General features: G+C 45.7%; 2 protein-coding genes across 2 annotated transcripts in view; one reads left to right on the forward strand and one right to left on the reverse strand.

Moving 5' to 3' along the window:
• pgm3 (phosphoglucomutase 3) overlaps positions 1 to 12,817 on the reverse strand; it is a 40,243-nt gene extending 27,426 nt beyond the window's left edge. Inside the window, exons 1-5 of the mRNA XM_080533981.1 lie at positions 12,753 to 12,817; positions 12,001 to 12,259; positions 11,350 to 11,540; positions 9,900 to 9,967; positions 9,633 to 9,766 (exon numbers count right to left, since the gene is read on the reverse strand). Coding sequence (XP_080390107.1) covers positions 9,633 to 9,766; positions 9,900 to 9,967; positions 11,350 to 11,540; positions 12,001 to 12,207 — 600 coding nt within the window. The 5' untranslated portion in view covers positions 12,208 to 12,259; positions 12,753 to 12,817. The remainder of the gene's footprint in view (positions 1 to 9,632; positions 9,767 to 9,899; positions 9,968 to 11,349; positions 11,541 to 12,000; positions 12,260 to 12,752) is intronic.
• A 1,629-nt stretch (positions 12,818 to 14,446) lies between these two features.
• The window catches only part of LOC308160379 (clathrin coat assembly protein AP180-like), a gene marked incomplete at its 5' end in the record, with an annotated part of 51,210 nt that continues 45,740 nt past the window's right edge, over positions 14,447 to 19,916 (forward strand). Inside the window, one exon of the mRNA XM_080534294.1 lies at positions 14,447 to 14,576. Coding sequence (XP_080390420.1) covers positions 14,447 to 14,576 — 130 coding nt within the window. The remainder of the gene's footprint in view (positions 14,577 to 19,916) is intronic.

Here is a 19,916-nt window from a genome sequence, read left to right on the forward strand (position 1 = left end):
ACAGCAGTCACCAGGCTGCTCTCCACACTCAGTCTGTTCCTTGGCTTGGTTTTGATGTGGGTCAAAGCTGAGAAGGTCACTTCACACATATATGTAGATCCAAAAGGCAAAAGTTCATTCAATGCACACTTTCCCAGCACTGGATATTCCTTTTCAACATCACACCAAAACTCTGTCAATGACTTGTCAGCATGTGCCATCTTCAACCCACGATCAGAGGACATGTCCATCAGATTTTCCTGCAGGCTTGCAGGAAGGCTGCTGCTGCTCCTGTCATTCACTCTGAATGGGTTCCTCACCCAGTCCAGTTTTTCTGACTTTGTTTCAATGTCATGAAAGTACTGGTTGAAGTCAGTGTCAAGTTTGGACAGATGTGCTTTAACTATTTTCACCACAGGACCTCTGTCAGCATCAGTGGTGGCGAGATGGCCATCAAGCAGTGGGAAACAGCTCACATCTCCATCCTTACATTTCCTCTCCCATAATTTAACCTTCTTTATGAATCCATTCACTTTGTCATACATGTTAAGGATGTGTGAGTACTTGCCCTGAAGTGAAAGGTTGAGCTCATTCAGCTTAGTGAAGACATCAGCAAGATATGCCAGCTGCGCAACCCACACTGCATCCTCAAACAGGGCTGCAAGAGGGTGGTCGTTTTCTGTCAGGAAAGCAAACACCTCGATGCGCAATTCATAGAGCCGCAGCAGCGTTTTGCCACGAGACAGCCAGCGAACGTCTGTGTGAAGCAGTAGCTGCTCATGCTCTGACCCGCTGTCATGACAAAGAGTTTGAAACAGTCTGTGGTTCATTGGCCGGGACTGAATGAAGTTAATCACCTTAACTGCGTCATCCATAACTGCACTTAACTCGGGGCTCATCCTTTTGCTGGCGAGTGCCTCCCGGTGAATAATACAGTGCATCCACTTAATTTCGGGGTTCACCTTCATCACACGCCCAAGCAGCCCACGCACCTTACCCGTCATTGCTGCCGCTCCATCGGTACAGATGTGACTGCAGGATTTCCACTCCAGATCGTTGTCTTTGAAGAAATACTCCAGATCGTTGTCTTAATCAGAAATATTTCCTCGCCAGTTGTCTTTCTTGGCAGCGTCTTGCAAAACAAGATATGCTCATTTATGTCCGACTCTTCTTTATAACGCACAAAAGCCAGCAGCTGAGCCTCCCCACTAACGTCGGTCATTTCATCTAATTGCAAAGCGAACTGACCTGCTTGCTTCATTTTATCCACCACTTGTCCGACAATATTTATGGACATATCATCAATCCGACGGGAGACGGTATTGTTAGATAATGGTACCAACTTGAGCGTGTCAGCTGCTTTCTTGTCCAGCATAGTTTGAGCCAAAATCACAGCGGCAGGCAAAATCAGATCTTCGGCGATTGAATGTGGGGTTTTTGACTTAGCCACTAGTAATGAAACAGCATAGGACGCCTCCAGTGCTTTGCTTGACACACTTGCCGCTTTTTTCAGTGTAGCCTGACTTGACTTGAACTCTGACAGTTTTCGCTTGAAAAAGTCGTCAGTTTTACCAACAGTTGCTTGGTGTTTGGTGCTCTGGTGTCGCTGTAAATGGGCTGGCTTCATTGAATTATTAGCCAGGACTTCGCCGCAGAAAAAGCACTGTGGCTGTGGTGGATCAGCCGATGTACATGTAAATCCCCACAAAACATATGTTTCCAAATAATAGCGGGGTCCTTTTTTTCTTTTTTTCTCTGATCTGACCGTCTGATCTTCCTCTGATCTGACCGTCTGATCTGCCTCTGATCTGACCGTTACTGTAGCTGGTCGTTTTAGCCATCTGTCCATCTTTGCGGTATACTGACAGGCCTAGCTGACGTGCGCGCGTAAATGAACGTAAATGAACGTGATTTAAATGTGACGTGACTACCGCTTGTGTTACAGTCATTACCTGTCGGGGAGGAACTTAAGTTGCAGCGTACCATTTTAACAACAGGTTTATGAAACGACTATATTTAATTATTTTTTGGGAAAGGGAAATAAATTATAATTCCAAATCTTTACACGTACCCCCTGCAATCCCCTCACGTACCCCTAGGGGTCCGCGTACCCCCGGTTGGGAACCACTGCACTAGACCACCACTACCCCTACAAGTTCAATCACTATTAGACCAGTTCCTGAAAAAAACCTTTCAATACAACAGTGAAGGTGTAAACAAGGGAGTAGAAAACCGTAATAATATATTTGACCTTTCAGCCTCCTTATCTGACCTAAAGGCCTCAAATAGAAACCCCCCCAGAAATAACAACAATGACAAATGTCCAAATGTACAACCCACCCTGGGTACGAACACTTTGCCCGGCTGCCCTCGAAAAGGCGGTACAGGACCATGGCCGCAAGGACAAACAGACTGAAGCACAGCTTCTACCCCAGGGCCATCCAGGCCCTGAACACAGCAAAGACCTAGGTTCTGGGCCCTGGACAGTCTGGACAGATTGATGGCAGCTGCTGGATTGAAAAAATCAGGTGTAGTGCTGAGGCACAAATGTGTACATTTCAAGCCTGCAAACTGCGACACTTTAAATGAATGTGCAATAACACTATGTGCAATATGACAACCCTAGTCGTCTTACCTGTACAGTATAGTATAGTGGATAGTGTACATTCCCTTCTTTTTTTTCTTCTTTTTTTTTTCTTTCCTAGCACCAGGGGAGCCACCCCTCCCAAATTTCGTTGTTTGGTACCTGTACTATAGCAATGACAATAAAGACCATTCATTCATTCATTCATTCATTCATTCATTCATTCAAATGGTTCGACAACGAGTGTCAAAACCTCAGAAAGGAACTAAGGAACCTATCAAACCAGAAACATAGAGACCCAGACAACCAGAGCACACGTCTTCACTATGGTGAAACATTAAAACTGTATAAAAAGAAAAAGAAAAAAAGGGACCATCATGTTAGAAACCAGCTACACTCTATAGAGGAATCCATAAAAACAAACAAATTCTGGGAAAAATGGAACACTCTAAATAAACAAAAACATGAGGATCTACCCATCCAAAATGGAGATATATGGGTAAATCCCTTCTCCAATCTCTTTGGTCCAATAGAGAAAAATAAACAGCAAAGACACATACAAGATAAACTACAAAGTTTAGAGTCAGCCATAAAAGACTACCAGAACCCGCTAGACTCTCCAATTACACTAAAGGAAGTACAGGACAAAATAAATTCACTCGAAACCAAGAAGGCCTGTGGTGTCGATGGCATCCTAAATGAAATGCCAAAATTCACAGACGTCAAATTCCAATTGGCTATATTAAAACTCTTCAACATTGTCCTTAGCTCTGGGATCTTACCCAATATTTGGAACCAAGGATTGATAACGCCGCTCCACAAAAGTGGAGATAAATCTGATCCAAATAACTACCGTGGGATCTGTGTCAACAGCAACCTTGGGAAAATCCTCTGTATGATCATCAACCACAGACTCCTACATTACCTCACTGTAAACAATGTCCTAAGCAAATCCCAAATTGGTTTTTTACCAAAGTATCGTACAACAGACCATATATTCACCCTCAGCACCCTAATTGACAACCAAATAAACAAAAACAAAAGCAAACTATTCGCCTGCTTCGTAGATTTACAAAAAGCCTTTGATTCAATTTGGCACAAAGGTCTGCTATTCACACTGTTGGAAAATGGTGTTGGAGGAAAAACCTACGACATCATAAAGTCAATATACACTAACAACAAGTGTGCTGTTAAGATTGGCAAAAACCACACAGACTTCTTTTCCCAAAGCCGGGGGGTTAGACAGGGATGCAGCTTGAGTCCAACCCTCTTCAACATCTATATCAACAGTTTGGCAAAAACATTAGAGCAGTCTGCAGCACCTGGCATCCCCCTAGTAGACACAGAAGTCAAATGTCTACTGTTTGCTGATGACCTGGTGCTGCTGTCCCCAACCAAAGAAGGGCTCCAACAGCACCTCGACCTTCTATACCAATTCTCCCAGACCTGGGCCTTGACAGTGAATCTCACTAAGACGAAAATTATGATTTTCCAAAAAAGATCCAGCCTCCAGCACCACAAATTCAAATTCTTCCTAGATACAATTGCCCTAGAACATACAAAGAATTATACCTACCTCGGCCTAAACATCAGCACCACAGGTAGCTTCAACAAAGCTGTGAACGACCTGAGAGATAAGGCAAGGAGGGCTTTTTACGCCATCAAAAGGAACATCAAGTTAGACATCCCTATTCAAATCTGGCTCAAATTATTGGACTCCGTTATAGAACCCATTTCCCTGGTTGCGAGGTCTGGGGTCCACCTGCCAACCAAGATTTTGCAAAATGGGACAAACACCAAATTGAGACTCTGCAAATCCATTCTTCGTATCCAACGTAAAACACCAAATAACGCATGCAGAGCAGAATTAGGACGATACCCACTAATTATAAAAATTCAAAAGAGAGCGTTTAAATTGTACAACCACCTAAAAGAAAGTCACCCTGACACGCTCCACAACAAAGCCCTTACCCACAGAGAGACTCTAGGGAGATGCCCCCTCAGCCAGCTAGTTCTGGGACTCTCACAGTCACAAGCAGAGCCACCTATTAGACTAAACCAAATTATAAGAAAACTAAAAGAAAATGACCTGACACATTGGCAAGAATCAACCAAAAACCAGAGCAAATTGGAATGCTATTTGGCCCTAAACAGAAAATACACAGTGGTATACCTGAGTACTGTGACAGACCCAAAGCTAAGGAAATCCTTGACTATGTACAGACTCAGTGAACACAACCTGGCCATCGAGAAAGGCCGCCACAGGCAGACCTGGCTCCCCAGACCAGACAGACTGTGCACCCTGCCAGCTGTACAAGGACATCAGGGACACATACTTCCCACTGATCACCAACATCCAGGGAGACTTTGAGGACTTGACCAATGTCGAAAGGCTACCATATCTGCTGGGTGAGGTACAGCAATGTGCAAACACAGCAGCAAGATTTGTTAGCTGCTGTGATAGAAAAAGGCAATCAAATTGAGTCCAACCCTCTGTATGTGTATGTACACGGGCCTGATTTCGCCCTAGCTGCTGAGCGCATAGCGGACAGTTACAACATGGCAGTCAATTGGTCTGCCGAACAACCAGTGTTTGTGTTGGGAGATTTTAACAGATGTGACATCACCACGCACCTACCTAATCTGCAACAATATGTCACAACTCCCACCAGAATGCAGAATATACTGGACAAGTGTTATGGAAATATCCCAAATGCATTTATTTCAAAACCCCGCCCCCCCCTTGGTCGTTCCGACCACAACGTCATCCTCCTGCTTCCAAAGTACAGGTCCCAACTGAAAACAGGTGTACCGGTAACAAAAACCATCGGGACTTGTTTTTTAATGATTGTGGGGAGGACTTAAATGATCTGACCGATGTGGTGACATCCTACATTCTATTTTGTGAAGACACAGTCACTCCCACCAAGCAGATTACCCTCCATCCAAACAAAAAATGGGTCACTAAAGACATGAAAATGTGTCTGATTAATAAGAAAATTGCATTTTTACAGGGAGACAGGCTCAAGGTGAGGGAACTGGAGAAGGAGTTTAAAAGGAAGGCGAAACTAGCCAAGGTCCATTATAAAGAAACGGTGGAGCAGAAGCTAATTTCTGGAAATGCAAAGAAGGCATGGCAGGGGTTAAACATCATGATGGGGAGAGCCCCCAAACCTGCAGCGATTGACTGCCCGGACCCCACCGCCTTTGCAGAGCAGCTCAACAGCTTTTTCAGCCGTTTTGACAGCAGCAGCACATCAACCACCTGGACCCCTTCCACCTCCAACCCACCTCGTGCTCTCACCATAGATGAGCAGCTGGTGACCTCCATCCTGAACAAAGTGAACCCACACAAAGCCTCGGGCCCAGACAGGCTCAGAGGCAGGGTGCTGAAAGAGTGCTCCACTCAGCTAAGTGGGGTTAGCACCAAGCTTTTTCAGTGCCTCCTAGACTCGGGATGGGTCCCGAGACAGTGGAAAGAATCCACAATAATCCCAATCCCCAAGAAAAAACAAGCCAAAGACCCAAAGGACTTCAGGCCAGTTGCACTGATGTCTGTGCTCTGCAAATGCATGGAGAGAGCAGTGTGCGACCTCCTCTCCACCATGTTGGCAGAGAAACTGGACCCTCTACAGTTTGCCTATAGGGCAAAGCGGGGCGTGGAGGACGCCAGTCTGACCCTCCTGGACACTGTGGCCAGACAACTGGACTCGGCGCACCCCCACAGCAGGATTTTATTGATGGACTTTTCCTCTGCCTTCAACACTGTAAAAACGGACATTCTGCTACACCACCTAGCAGAGCTTGACGTCAGCCCCACACTGATTTTATGGTTTAAGAACTTTTTAACAGACAGACCACAGCAGGTGGAGGTAAACGGCTTCACATCCAGCAAGATGATTTTAAACACAGGCCTCCCCCAAGGCTGCGTCTCATCCCCCCAACTCTTCGCTGTCTACACCAACCACATCACCTGCAGCACAGAAGGGATGGTGCTGCTGAAATATGCAGACGACATGGCCTTGGTGGCCCACCTGACTGGGGCCGACGCCCTGGCCAAGTACCATCAGGCAGCAGAAGACCTAGCCCTGGTGTTCCAGCAAAGCTCCCTGGAGCTCAACACCAGCAAGACTAAGGAGCTGTGCTTTGGGAACAGGGAGAAGGCAGACTGTCACCACCTCTTCCAACCCCTCAGCATCAACGGCCAGCTGGTTGAACAGGTACAGTCCTTCAAGTACCTGGGGACAGAGATTGACATCTCTCTGTCCTTCTCCCAGCATACTGACTCAATCTACAAAAAGGCCCAGCAGCGCCTCCACCTGCTGAGGAAGCTCAGGGCTTTTAACGTCAGCAAAGACATTTTAACCCTAGTTTACAAATCACTCATTGAATCCATTCTCACCTTCAATAACACATCCTGGTACAACTCCCTCACTGTCAAACACAAAACCAAACTCTCCCGTATAGTCAATCAGGCAAGTAAAATCATCGGCTCACCTCAAACTCCCCTGTCTGAAATCTACAACCGGTCACTAAACAGGAAAGCCACACAAATCACACAGGACCCCTCTCACCCCCTCCACCAATCATTTCAGCCACTTCCATCAGGCCGCCGTTACAGAACTCCACTGGCCCGGAAAAACACATATAAAAAATTATTAATTCCCACTGCAACCACCGCCCTGAACATTTTAAAATAGGAAGCACACTGTTTTTCTTTTAAACCACAACATTTTAGCATTTTAGCTTTTTAAATCATAATACTGTTTTTCTTACTATTATTTTTAAATGACTAGACTTTTTAAATAGGCACTACATTTTATAAACACTGTTATATCTGTCTGTTTTTATTGTATGTATGTGACCTATGTGTGTTTTTAATGTGGATAACGTACAGTGTTTCCCCTAGGTTTGCTGCCTTGGGGGGGTGGCATGGACCCCAGGGGGTAAGACCCTGCGACATACCAGCGTCATGTCCAGGGGGTGTACTAACTTGTACATTAAGCCGCCTCACGCTACGGAAACAGGACATAGGCTCCTTCCCTATGGGCCATTAGGCTCCAGAACCATCGGTTCTCAAGGCTACTTACTTATGTGGTCTTGACTACCTGTCCACTTTCTCACCTGGTTCTTGCTCTCTCTCTCTCTGGTGTGCCGACACCATCCTGCTCTCTCTCCTTCTCTCCCTCTCTATCCTCCTCTCTCCCTCTTTTGCTGTCAACCAAAAGGCAAACATAACAACCAGAGTATTTATAATCTAATAAGAGGTATAAATTGATCCATATCAATAACATAATTATAATTGAATTTTGGATTGCTGTGGGCAATGCAGTCAGATAATGTCATTTTGACATTACTCTCTCACCTGAAAAAAAAAAACATGTCCAACTATACTATAAAAAACAGACATTTCAAATGCTTCAATCCACTGTCCATGTACTGTAAATATGCCATTATGGTATTACCAATGAAGCCCAATTCTAGCAGAATAAGAAAGATTGTATATCTAACTTAAGTAAAATAATAAAGTGCCTCCAGTTAGCTCTTTAGCTGGCATGTGTGCAGCAGACTAGCTCATCTCATCACCTCTGAGCTAGCTAGCTAGCTTGATAGTTCTTTGACACTATTTACAATGGAATTATAGTCATTGTCAAGTGTCAGTCAGACACTTTCTAGTCACAATAATAACGACCAATTTTAACCAACTTTCTCTGTCAGAACACTCAGCAATTATATTTGCTAACGTTTCAACTTGCTTACTTTCTATCTGAAGACATCTCACCCGGCAAAAACTCTCTCGCGGCGCGCGCACAATGTTTTATTCTCCAGCGCGGCACAGCGCGAACCGAAGTGTGGAGAGATACTGGCGGACTAATGTCACCAACATTATTATTATTATTAGTTATGGGCTTGCCACTTGCCAGATTCGGGTTGGGTGCGTTTAAAAAACGCGGATATTTTAGCTTGTCAGATGTTTGGTGTTTATGTCTGTAATAATTCCTCTTTCTTGGGGGGGCGGGTGGTCCCGCCCCCCCAAGGCAATGGTAGGGGAAACACTGACGTATTCATGAACTGCACAAAGCCTGTCAAAGGAGAATTTCTGTCACTCTGTGACAGACAATAAAGCAATCTTGAATCTTGAATCTTGAAATGGGCTAAAACCACCATAAGAATTGAAACAAGTTTTATTTCATTTATTTATTCTAGTATGTAATCTATTTGTAATCTATTTATTTGTAATCTAGTATGTAATCTATTTATTTATTCTAGTATGTACATGTATGTACATTACCAGGGGTGCACATAACTGGTGCGCCAGTGCGCATGCGTCGCCAAAATGCATGCTGCGCGGCAGATCAGCCGCATGAAGGCGCTCTTGCGCACCAACATTTTTTTTTTTTTTTTTTTAAGTTGATTTCAGTGTTTACAGAACAGAGCAGTGCTTAAAGAGATGTCCGTTTATATCAGTGTGTTTAAAGAACAGACATTCAGTTAGTGCTTAAAGAGATGTCAGTTTATTTCAGTGTGTTTAAAGAACAGACATTCAGTTAGTGCTTAAAGAGATGTCAGTTGATTTCATTGTGTTTAAAGGAGTCGGACAGACTTTCATTCTTAAAGAGCAGTCATTTGATTTTGCATTTGTTTCTTTTGTTTTGCACACAATCATTTGGTCGTTCATCTTTATTTATGAATAAATGTCGTTTTGCTAATAATATATCCATGTATCCCTTTTTTATCCATCCTGTGGGACGGGTCGTGACTCGCGAGCTCGGGGAGCACCAAGCAGCATCCCTAGGTGCTCCTCTGAGCACTGGCCCCAAAAAGTTATGTGCACCCCTGTACATTACATTCTTTTTGTTTTAGTTTTTTATCTTCACACTTCACATGCTTTGGCAATGTAAATGTATGTTTCCCATGCCAATAAAGCCCTTTGAAATTGAATTGAAATGTAGAGAGAGAGAGAGAGAGAGAGAGAGAGAGAGAGAGAGAGAGAGAGAGAGAGAGAGAGAGAGAGAGAGAGAGCGATAGAGACAGAGACACATAGAGACGATGGATAGAGCAGTCTTACGTTCTTTGTGAGCTGGATGAAAGCCTGCGACAGCTTCTGGTAGTAGCCCTGGACTGTGGCATCGCCATAGCGACCCTGCGTGTTTTGACAACACACCATGTAGTGGAGCTGAGGCGTGGTGACCAAGCCGTAGTCTGACGGGACAGACAGGGAGAGCAACCAATCAGTAAGCTACAAATAGGGAGAGGACAACCAACCATTCCCACACGGAGGTATCAGTGGTCTACAAACAGCGAAGGACACCTATTGGTTCGAGGCTTAACGCACCTTTACTGTGTCCACCCAGGGAGGAGACTCCATCCAACACTGCCTGTGATAGGACGTCACTGCTGTGCCTGGAGGCACACAACCAATCAGATCAAACGGTGTATATACAACTAAAAGTACTCTACTCTTTCTGTATTATAGTACCGCTTAAGCCTAAGCGTTTAATCATTTAGTCATTTATAGGCCATATTAAAAAGATGGGTTTTTAGTCTTGACTTGAACATATTTGCTGAGGTTGCATCCCTAATGTAAACTGGCAGTGCATTCCACAATTTGGGTGCATAAAATGAGAATGCAGCCTCACCAAATCTCTTCTTTTGTACATGTGGTACACAGAGAAAACCAGCGTCAGAAGACCTGAGAGCTCTATTGGGCTGATATGCTAGCAAAAGGTCTTTCAAATATTCTGGTGCTATGCCAGAATTGATGCATAATACACTTCATGATAATTGTTATAAGTGCCTCTTGCTAAGATGTTTCTAAGACGATAAATAATATCACAGCACTGGTTTATCAAGTGTAGGCTATTTATAGCAAAAGACTTGCTGAATGGTTGGGTCGCACGCAATGCCCACATACATCAATCAATGAAACTTTATTTATACAGCAAATGGATGTTACGTGCCTAATGCCTTTGATGCGCACACTTGTTACTTGCCGCTTTCATAACTTTATTGTCATGCATTGAATGTAACCAAGTTCTGAACAGTATTAGTAAACCACAATACATTTGTGGGTGTCCGCGTCAACGCACCCAATCGCCGACCACACATCTCCGAAAATGAAATGAAAATACCCTCCCAGCGTTATCGTCTCAGCTCACGAATTCTGCCTATGATTTATGCCTAAGTCAGAATCTCTAATCACTCCTAGTTTCTTAGCTTCATGTTTGCAGTTTGAAAGCAAGGTTCCCATGGTATTCGACAATTTGTCTTTTTGTGGCTTTGGTCCAATGACAAGAATCTCAACATGTAAATTAAAATGTTTGGACATCCAAAGTTTTATATCTTGGAGACAATTCTCCAGTGAGCTGAGTGCATGTGAATTGTCAGGCAATACTGATCATTATTATATGGTTATTAAGATAACCTGGATAAACTGAAGATTTCAAAGCAACATCTGGCATATTCAAGAGAGGCTAACACAGTGTTATGTGGCGGCCCATAATGTGTCCCACCTTAGTCAAGGCAATGTTTTGGATTCTCACTGCATCTAGGCTACTGTAGGTCCATACCATTTAGCACTATCGATAATCGGTATACGATTTAGCACTATCGATAAGCCCCCCCCTGCCCCAACGAAAAAAAACATTCTCTCCACTAGCACCCCTCCTACCCCCCCCCCCCCCCCCCCCCACCACAGTCTCACAAAATCCTGTGGGAAACACTGTAACATGGTATTTTCTTAGAACCATCTATGTGTAAATTCTGGGGAACATTGAAAGCCCAACCTGGTGTCTTTGCCCACAAACACGCTGGCCTCCTGGTCCATGCTGATGGCCTCTCTCTGGATGATATCCTTCAGGGCGGTGAGCAGCCCCTCCCCCTCCTGCTCCGCGTTAGCCAACTGGGTGGCATAGCCCTCCCAGGCCTGGGTCACCATCTCCCCCATAGGGTCGACCAGCTTCACCCCGTTGTCCTCCTGTAGGGATGGAGGGAGAGGAGGGAAGGTAGGGATATACATTGGGATATAGTGGATCATGGTAGTGAAGAGAAAGAGAGGAAGAAATGAGAGAGATAAGAGAGACAGAGAGAGAGAGACATAGAGAGAGAGAGAAAGAGAGAGGTTAGAGTGAGATATGAAGGAGACGAGGAGGAGAGGAGTAAGGGCCAAAGACACACAGGGGCCAGAGAGCGGGAGAGAGAGAGAGAGAGAGAGATGTTTGAAAAAAGAAAACTGACACATTACCTGAAAGCCAAATCAATACGAGACAACCTTCCTCTGAAAATATTGATAGCAAATCTACAACAGCTTGGTTTGTGGCCCTGAGTACACCACAAATGGGAAATAATGTACTACAGCTGGAGAGAGAGAGAGACCCTGAACAATAACAGAGGAAGGGAAGGACACCATGCGGATGTACGTATTGTATTTCTGTCACCTCTGGGTTGTGTGAAGCAGTAACCATGACTCCAATGGTGGCCATCGTCTTCTTGGACCTGAGGGTGGCCAGCAGACCCATCCGGAACATGACATGGTCTAGCTGTTTAGCGTTGGTTCTGAACCCAGCGGTGCCGTACTGCAGGACCAACCCCGTGGGCTTGGGGTGGAGTGAAGACTGCTGGGATACTTCCTCAAATTGGGCCATTTCCTTTTCCAAGGTTGGACCTATTCTTCTTCCCTTGTCTCCTTCCCTTCAGCTGATGGGGTGACAAACAGTTTTAGATGACACACTTACACAATACACTTGGTATTTGCATGACGCATTGCAATAAGCCTGTAGGCGAGGCTGTCATGTCACTGAAAGCCTCAGAAATTTTACCCTAACAAGCCACATTGCTAAGTTGACTACTGACCTAACAATTCACCGATGATGACAGCTCTTGCTCTTTAAATGTTATGTAACACATTGGGAGTAACATGTTGTAGCAGCCTATGCCTCAATAAAAAGTAGATCACAGGGTTTGTACCATACTCCAAAGGGCAACGTTTATAGCATAGGTTTATCTGTGCTGAATATGATAAATCAGCTCATATACTATCTGCATGAAACAACATTCAATAGCTCAAATGAATGACAATGAACTAATTGCGTTACGACGGCAATTTACTTACGAAAAGACATTGAAAAACAGACAAGTTATTTCGAACCACGCTTAGATTAATATAGAATTTTTGTATTGTTTTACTTACTTGTCGTTGGGGAAAACGTTGGATACTGGCAGTGAGGTGAACACTTCCTGTCCTGGCGACGTGGCTGTACATCCGTATACGTCACATGGCTCCGCTCATTACCCCGCCCTTGTCGCGTGCTGCTACATTGAACGACGCACGACACCAGTAATCCCGAGGGGGTGCGCGCAGAGGGCAGATTACATATTTGTATTTGATGCATTTCTTCCGTGAGTCCTGTTTTACGAGCAGTATATCATTGATATACTCCACAATTAGTAGCCTACTGTAGGTCTAACAGTGTGCCAATTACGCTGCGTCTATGCCTATCTTAATCTTGTGAGTCCTAAAATAAATAAGAATACACGTGGTTATAACCTGAGTGGGCTATAACGGTTGGGAACTTGGCCTAATTCAACAAATGGCAAATCACTACTCTGAGTAACAATTACCCAATCCTGTTGTGCCTATATTACCTTTAGGTCTACAGGGCTGCAGAGGGTGGGAGTAGGGATAACCAGGCAGAACACAGATACACAGGTGGTGTGGAGAGTAGTAGTGTGCGGGCACTTGGAGAAGTGGCTGCATATTCGAACGGCGTTTTGAGGTCGTTCAGCGTCGTTCAGCCCTGTGCACCCCTGCGCAAGCTCGTAAATCGACCCTATAGCGCTGGCAAGTAATGATAGGAGTGCATTTTTTTGGTACAGTACCCTACTCCCCTTTAAGAACGCGCCACGGAGAGAGCGTGGGACAGACGTGTGTCGGTTTGTTAACGAAGCGTCGTCACCTGACCCTCTCGTGAACACTGACACTGGGGATGAGAAGATAGAGAGGTAGAAGAATAGATGAATAAATAAGCAAACAAGTGAGTGGAATACTAAATTCTATCTAGACATCTCCATCGTTTTCTTCATCACCCCCTCTCCTAGATATTCAGCGTCCGTCAGTGCTGGCCACCGCCACAGGGGAGAAACGCGCGTCTGCTGTCGACCGGAGAGAAGGGCACCGCTCCTGATCACAGACGTTCCTGATCAGAGAAAAACGTCCGGAGCGAAGATTATCATCCACGAGCCGCAGAGGACACCGTGCGTCACAACTCCAAGCCCCGATATTCCAACCGCGAGCGCTGTTTTTCCTCCGTTTTAGCGTTTTGTCTCGTGCGTTAACGTGGGAGATACTCCGCCGTCAAACCCATGTTACCGCACAACGGGATATTTCGTGGATTTTTATTAAGATTTTGATTTCTATCGAAATTAATTCTGACGGGCGACAACAAGAAGCTCCGTAGTGGCTGTCGTAACATTTTCAACATCTCCTGATTCTTTATTGCTGTGTGGGGCGAGAACATACATTTCATTGCCAGTGTAGTGTTACGTAAGTGGTTTTATTCCGAGGTGCTGAATTAAACGCTATAGGGTACAAGCCGAGAGAAAAGGCAATCTTGCGTAAGTCTACCCATGTCAGAGCGCACATTTCAACGTGACCAAATTATTTAATGTGAACATATATAGCTCTGTGTTTATATTTCCTTGCTAATTTTGTCACATTTTCGCCCATCCAGAAGGTCACAGGCCTACCCGTGAGGGACTCTGACAGGACTGCACAGGATTTGGTGATAGGCCCACCCGTTTTCCCGTAGGAAGACCGGTTTTTGGTTTCATTTTTTCCACCTTGTTGTAATAAATTCCTGAGGTGGTCGACTGCACGGGGAGAAAATGTCGGGGCAAACGCTCACGGATCGCATTGCTGCTGCGCAGTACCATCTAACGGGATCAGATGTGGCTCGCGTCGTCTGCAAAGCTACCACTCACGAGGTGATGGCGCCCAAGAAAAAACACCTGGAATGTAAGTGCACCCCTCTCTTTTACCCTTTCACCCCATGTTCTGCGCATGGTAGCCCGGTAACACATTATGCGGCCTCACCCATTGACAGGATGCCCTTTTGCACAATGCACAATTGATTATGCAGAACACACACACACACACACACACACACACACACACACACACACACACACACACGCCTAGGTTGGATAGGTACAGAATGGGCCATGAATGGGCCGTAAAACATCAGCCATGGATAAGGTAGCCTGCACTTTAAGCGGCCCCTATTTGCAATTCCATGTCTTTGTCCGGGAGGGGGCCATTAAAGATTGACATAACCATGGAGACGGCATGTGGTGACCCTCTGTCATCCTACATGTGAAGCCCACCGTGATTGGATAGAGAGCTGGTCATAGAGCTGGTCATAGAGCTGGTCATAGAGCTGGTCATAGAGCTGGTCATAGAGCTGGTCATAGAGCTGGTCATAGAGCTGGTCATAACTCAAGACAGACTGGCACTCACAGAGGGCCCCGCCCCCGTCATAATAAATCCTGCCTACGCCCTTGCACACTCGCCCCGCCCCCATCATAATACATCCTGCCTACGCCCTTGCACACTCGCCCCGCTCCCTGTCACAATACATCTTCTCTACGCCCTTGCATACTCGCCCTACACACTTCACAATACATCTTCTCTACGCTCTTGCATACTCGCCCTACACACTTCACAATACATCTTGTCTACGCCCTTGCCCACTTGCCCTGCACACTTCAACTGCACACTGAACACTTCACACTACCCTAAAAATACATCTTGTCGATGCCCTTGCACATTCGCCCTACACACTTCCCTTAGGGGGGGGGCGGTGGAGTGGCAGGGCTGCACCTACACACTTCCCTTAGGGGGGGGGGGGGGGGGGGGCGGGGGAGTGGCAGGGGAGTGGCAGGGCTGCACCATGCCTCCACCCACCAAGTCTCTGCAGGCTGCAGTGTGTGCTGGTTTTTACCATTGATTAAACCACATGCTTTCCCCACTAGATTTCACAGGTAGGTGATTATAAGCCTCTCAAGTAACAATGAGATGAAGTGGACCCAGGCCCATTATAACTATAGATACCTTGTAAGGAAGTCAGTTAGCTGTAGACAGACGGAACACACAGCCAACACACACTACGCAGCCCAGCTGAGCCCAGATCAGTTGTACTGGACTGGCCTGGTTCTACATCCGCCATACATAGTATAGTACATAGTAGATGCTGAAACATGGCTGGAGAGGACAAGGTGACAAGGTGACAAGGTGACCCCCTGAGTCAACCTGGCATAGTTTGGCTCGGCCCCGTAGTGTGTAAAGACCCCTTCACTCTACCCTAACACCACACACACACTACCCTAACAGCACACACACACTACCCTAACACCACACACACACTACCCTAACACCACACACACACACTACCCTAACACCACACACACACACTACCCTAACACCACACACACACTACCCTAACACCACACACACACACACTACCCTAACACTACACACACACACTGTCCTAACACCACACACACACACTACCCTAACACCACACACACACTACCCTAACACCACACACACACACACTACCCTAACACCACACACACACTACCCTAACACCACACACACACACTACCCTAACACCACACACACACACTACCCTAACACCACACACACACTACCCTAACACCACACCCACACACACACACACACACACACACACACTACCCTAATACCACACACACACTACCCTAACACCACACACACACTACCCTAACATCACACACATACACTACCCTAATACCACACACACACTACCCTAACATCACACACACACACTACCCTAATACCACACACACACTACCCTAACACCACACACACACTACCCTAACACCACACACACACACTACCCTAACACCACACACTAACACTGCCCTAACACCACACACACACTACCCTAACACCACACACACACACACTACCCTAACACCACACACTACACACTACCCTAACACCACACACACACTACCCTAACACCACACACACACACACACACACTATCCGAACGCCACACACACACACTACCCTAACACCACACACACACACACACACACACACACTATCCGAACGCCACACACACACACTACCCTAACACCACACACTAAAACTACCCTAACACCACACACACACACACTACCCTAACACCACACACACACTACCCTAACACCACACACACACTACCCTAACACCACACACACACACACACTACCCTAACACCACACACACACTACCCTAATACCACACACACACTACCCTAACACCACACACACACTACCCTAACACCACACACACACACTACTCTAACACCACACACACACACTACCCTAAAACCACACACTAACACTATCCTAACACCACACACACACTACCCTAACACCACACACACTACCCTAACACCACACACACACTACCCTAACACCACACACACACATTACCCTAACACTACACACACACACTACCCTAACACCACACACACACACACACTACCCTAACACCACACACTAACACTACCCTAACACTACACACACACACTACCCTAACACCACACACACACACACACACACACACACACACACACACACACACACACACACACACACACTACCCTAACACCACACACTAACACTACCCTAACACTACACACACACACTACCCTAACACCACACACACACACACACACACACACACACACGCACACACACTAACACTACCCTAACACTACACACACACATTACCCTAACACCACACACTACACACTACCCTAACACCACACACACACACTACCCGAAAACCACACACTAACACTACCCTAACACCACACACACACTACCCTAACACCACACACACACACACTACCCTAACACCACACACACACACTACCCGAAAACCACACACTAACACTACCCGAACACCACACACATTACCCTAACACGACACACACACTACCCTAACACTACACACACACACTACCCTAACACTACACACACACTACCCTAACACCACACACACACTACCCTAACACCACACACACACACACACACACACACACACACACACTACCCTAACACCACACACTAACACTACCCTAACACTACACACACACACTACCCTAACACCACACACACACACACACACACACACACACACTACCCTAACACCACACACTAACACTACCCTAACACTACACACACACTACCCTAACACCACACACTAACACTACCCCAACGCCACACACACACACACACACACACACACTACCCTAACACCACACATACACACACTACCCTAACACCAAACACACTAACACCTCACACACACTACCCTAACACCACACACTAACACTACCCTAACACCACACACACACTACCCTAACACCACACACACTACCCTAACACCACACACACACACACACACACACACACACACTACCCTAACACCACACACTAACACTACCCTAACCCCACACGCACACACACACACTACCCTAACACTACACACTACCCTGCCTGCATTTGTTCTGAAGACACAGGTTCCGCCTCATGACAAGGCGTTATTAATCACTGTCACCCAGCAGAGCGTCCTGAGTCAGACTAAAGCAGTCATCCTCCCATCCACTCCTCTGGCGGCTGGTGTTTTCACCTGTGTGTGTGTATGTATGTGTGTGTGTGTGTGTGTGTGTGTGTGTGTGTGTGTGTGTGGTCGGCCAGCCATCCGGACCATGCAGTCTCAGACTAGAGGAACTAACTCTGGCCTGTCCTATCGTGTTCTACGCTCCCTGTTGAATTATGCATTAATCAGCCAATGACAGCCATGCATAATTTACACAGCCAAAGGTGACTGGCTGTGCTGGAGTAGGCCACAGACTGCTGGGGAAGCTCGGCGTTAGCTTAGCCTCGCGTCACACAGACATTTACACTTACATTTACACTTACATTTTACATTACATCTACATCTACATGTTTGGCATTTAGCAGACACCTTTATCCAAAGCGACTTACAACAAATACATTTGTAAATAAGTGAGTGAATCATCTATCCATCAGTCATCACAAGAGATCTTTTTTTTTTTATAGTAGAGAAACTGTAAAGGGGGGTAGTGGGGATGAGGAGGTCTGAACAGAGGGGTAGTGGGGATGAGGAGGTCTGTACAGGGGGGTAGTGGGGATGAGGAGGTCTGTACAGGGGGGTAGTGGGGATGAGGAGGTCTGTACAGGGGGGTAGTGGGGATGAGGAGGTCTGTACAGGGGGGTAGTGGGGATGAGGAGGTCTTTAAGAGGGACAGTTAAGATGCAGCCTGAAGAGATTGGTCTTCAATCTATGACAGGAAATAGACTACAGAGAGAGAGGGAGACCTCCTATAGGGTTAGGGTTAGGGCTGCCTAGAGATACATAATGATATACATAATGATATACATAATGATATACATAATGATATATACATAATGCTTCAGAGTAGAGTATTACCAATGGCCCCTGGCACTAGCATAGATTTGTTTTCCTTATGATGACTGATGGATAGATGATTCACTTACTTAGACAAATGTATTTGTTTTAAGTCGCTTTGGATAAAGGCGTCTGCTAAATGTTAAAAATGATAATTGTACTGTAAATGAATATATCAACATGCACAGTGCATTTGGCACAAATGGCTTACATGTCTCTCTCCAAGAGTACAGAGAGGGTGCGGGGCTTTCCCTGGTTGCAACATTGACAGTTTGTTGTTTTATTGTTGATTTCTTGGTGCTCAGCTATATCCATTTCCAGGGCAAATCAACGAACAGGCGGAATGTAGGCCACTGTGTAACTTCCCCTAGAGTCTGCTCCTGGCGGGGCACAGAGGCCCCGGAGGCAACGCTCAGGGCTGCACACCCCAACATAGTCATTCAAGACCGAGAGCACCAGCCAATGGGTTAGAGGGGGTGGGTGAGTGGGGGATTGTACAGGGCCAGACAAGAAGCCTCACCCAACCGTAAATACATAGACATAGCTCATAACTATATACATACCTCTAAACTACCGTACTTTCCATACTGTACCTATCACTATCATTGTCATGTTTTATAACATGTTTATATCACTATTCGCACTTTTGGTTAGATGCTAAACTGCATTTCGTTGTCTGGTACTTGTACACTGCTGTGACAATAAAGTTGAATCTTCTTATCTAATCTAATCTAAATGTGATAGTGGAATCACTGGTGGCCCATAAATCTGTACAATTATGTTTATCTTTGTTCTGAAGGTTTATTTCTTTGTATTGCTATACAA

This window comes from Nansenia antarctica (genome assembly GCF_963989245.1).
Source record: "Nansenia antarctica genome assembly, chromosome: 6".
NCBI classification, from domain to species: Eukaryota; Metazoa; Chordata; class Actinopteri; order Argentiniformes; family Microstomatidae; genus Nansenia; species Nansenia antarctica.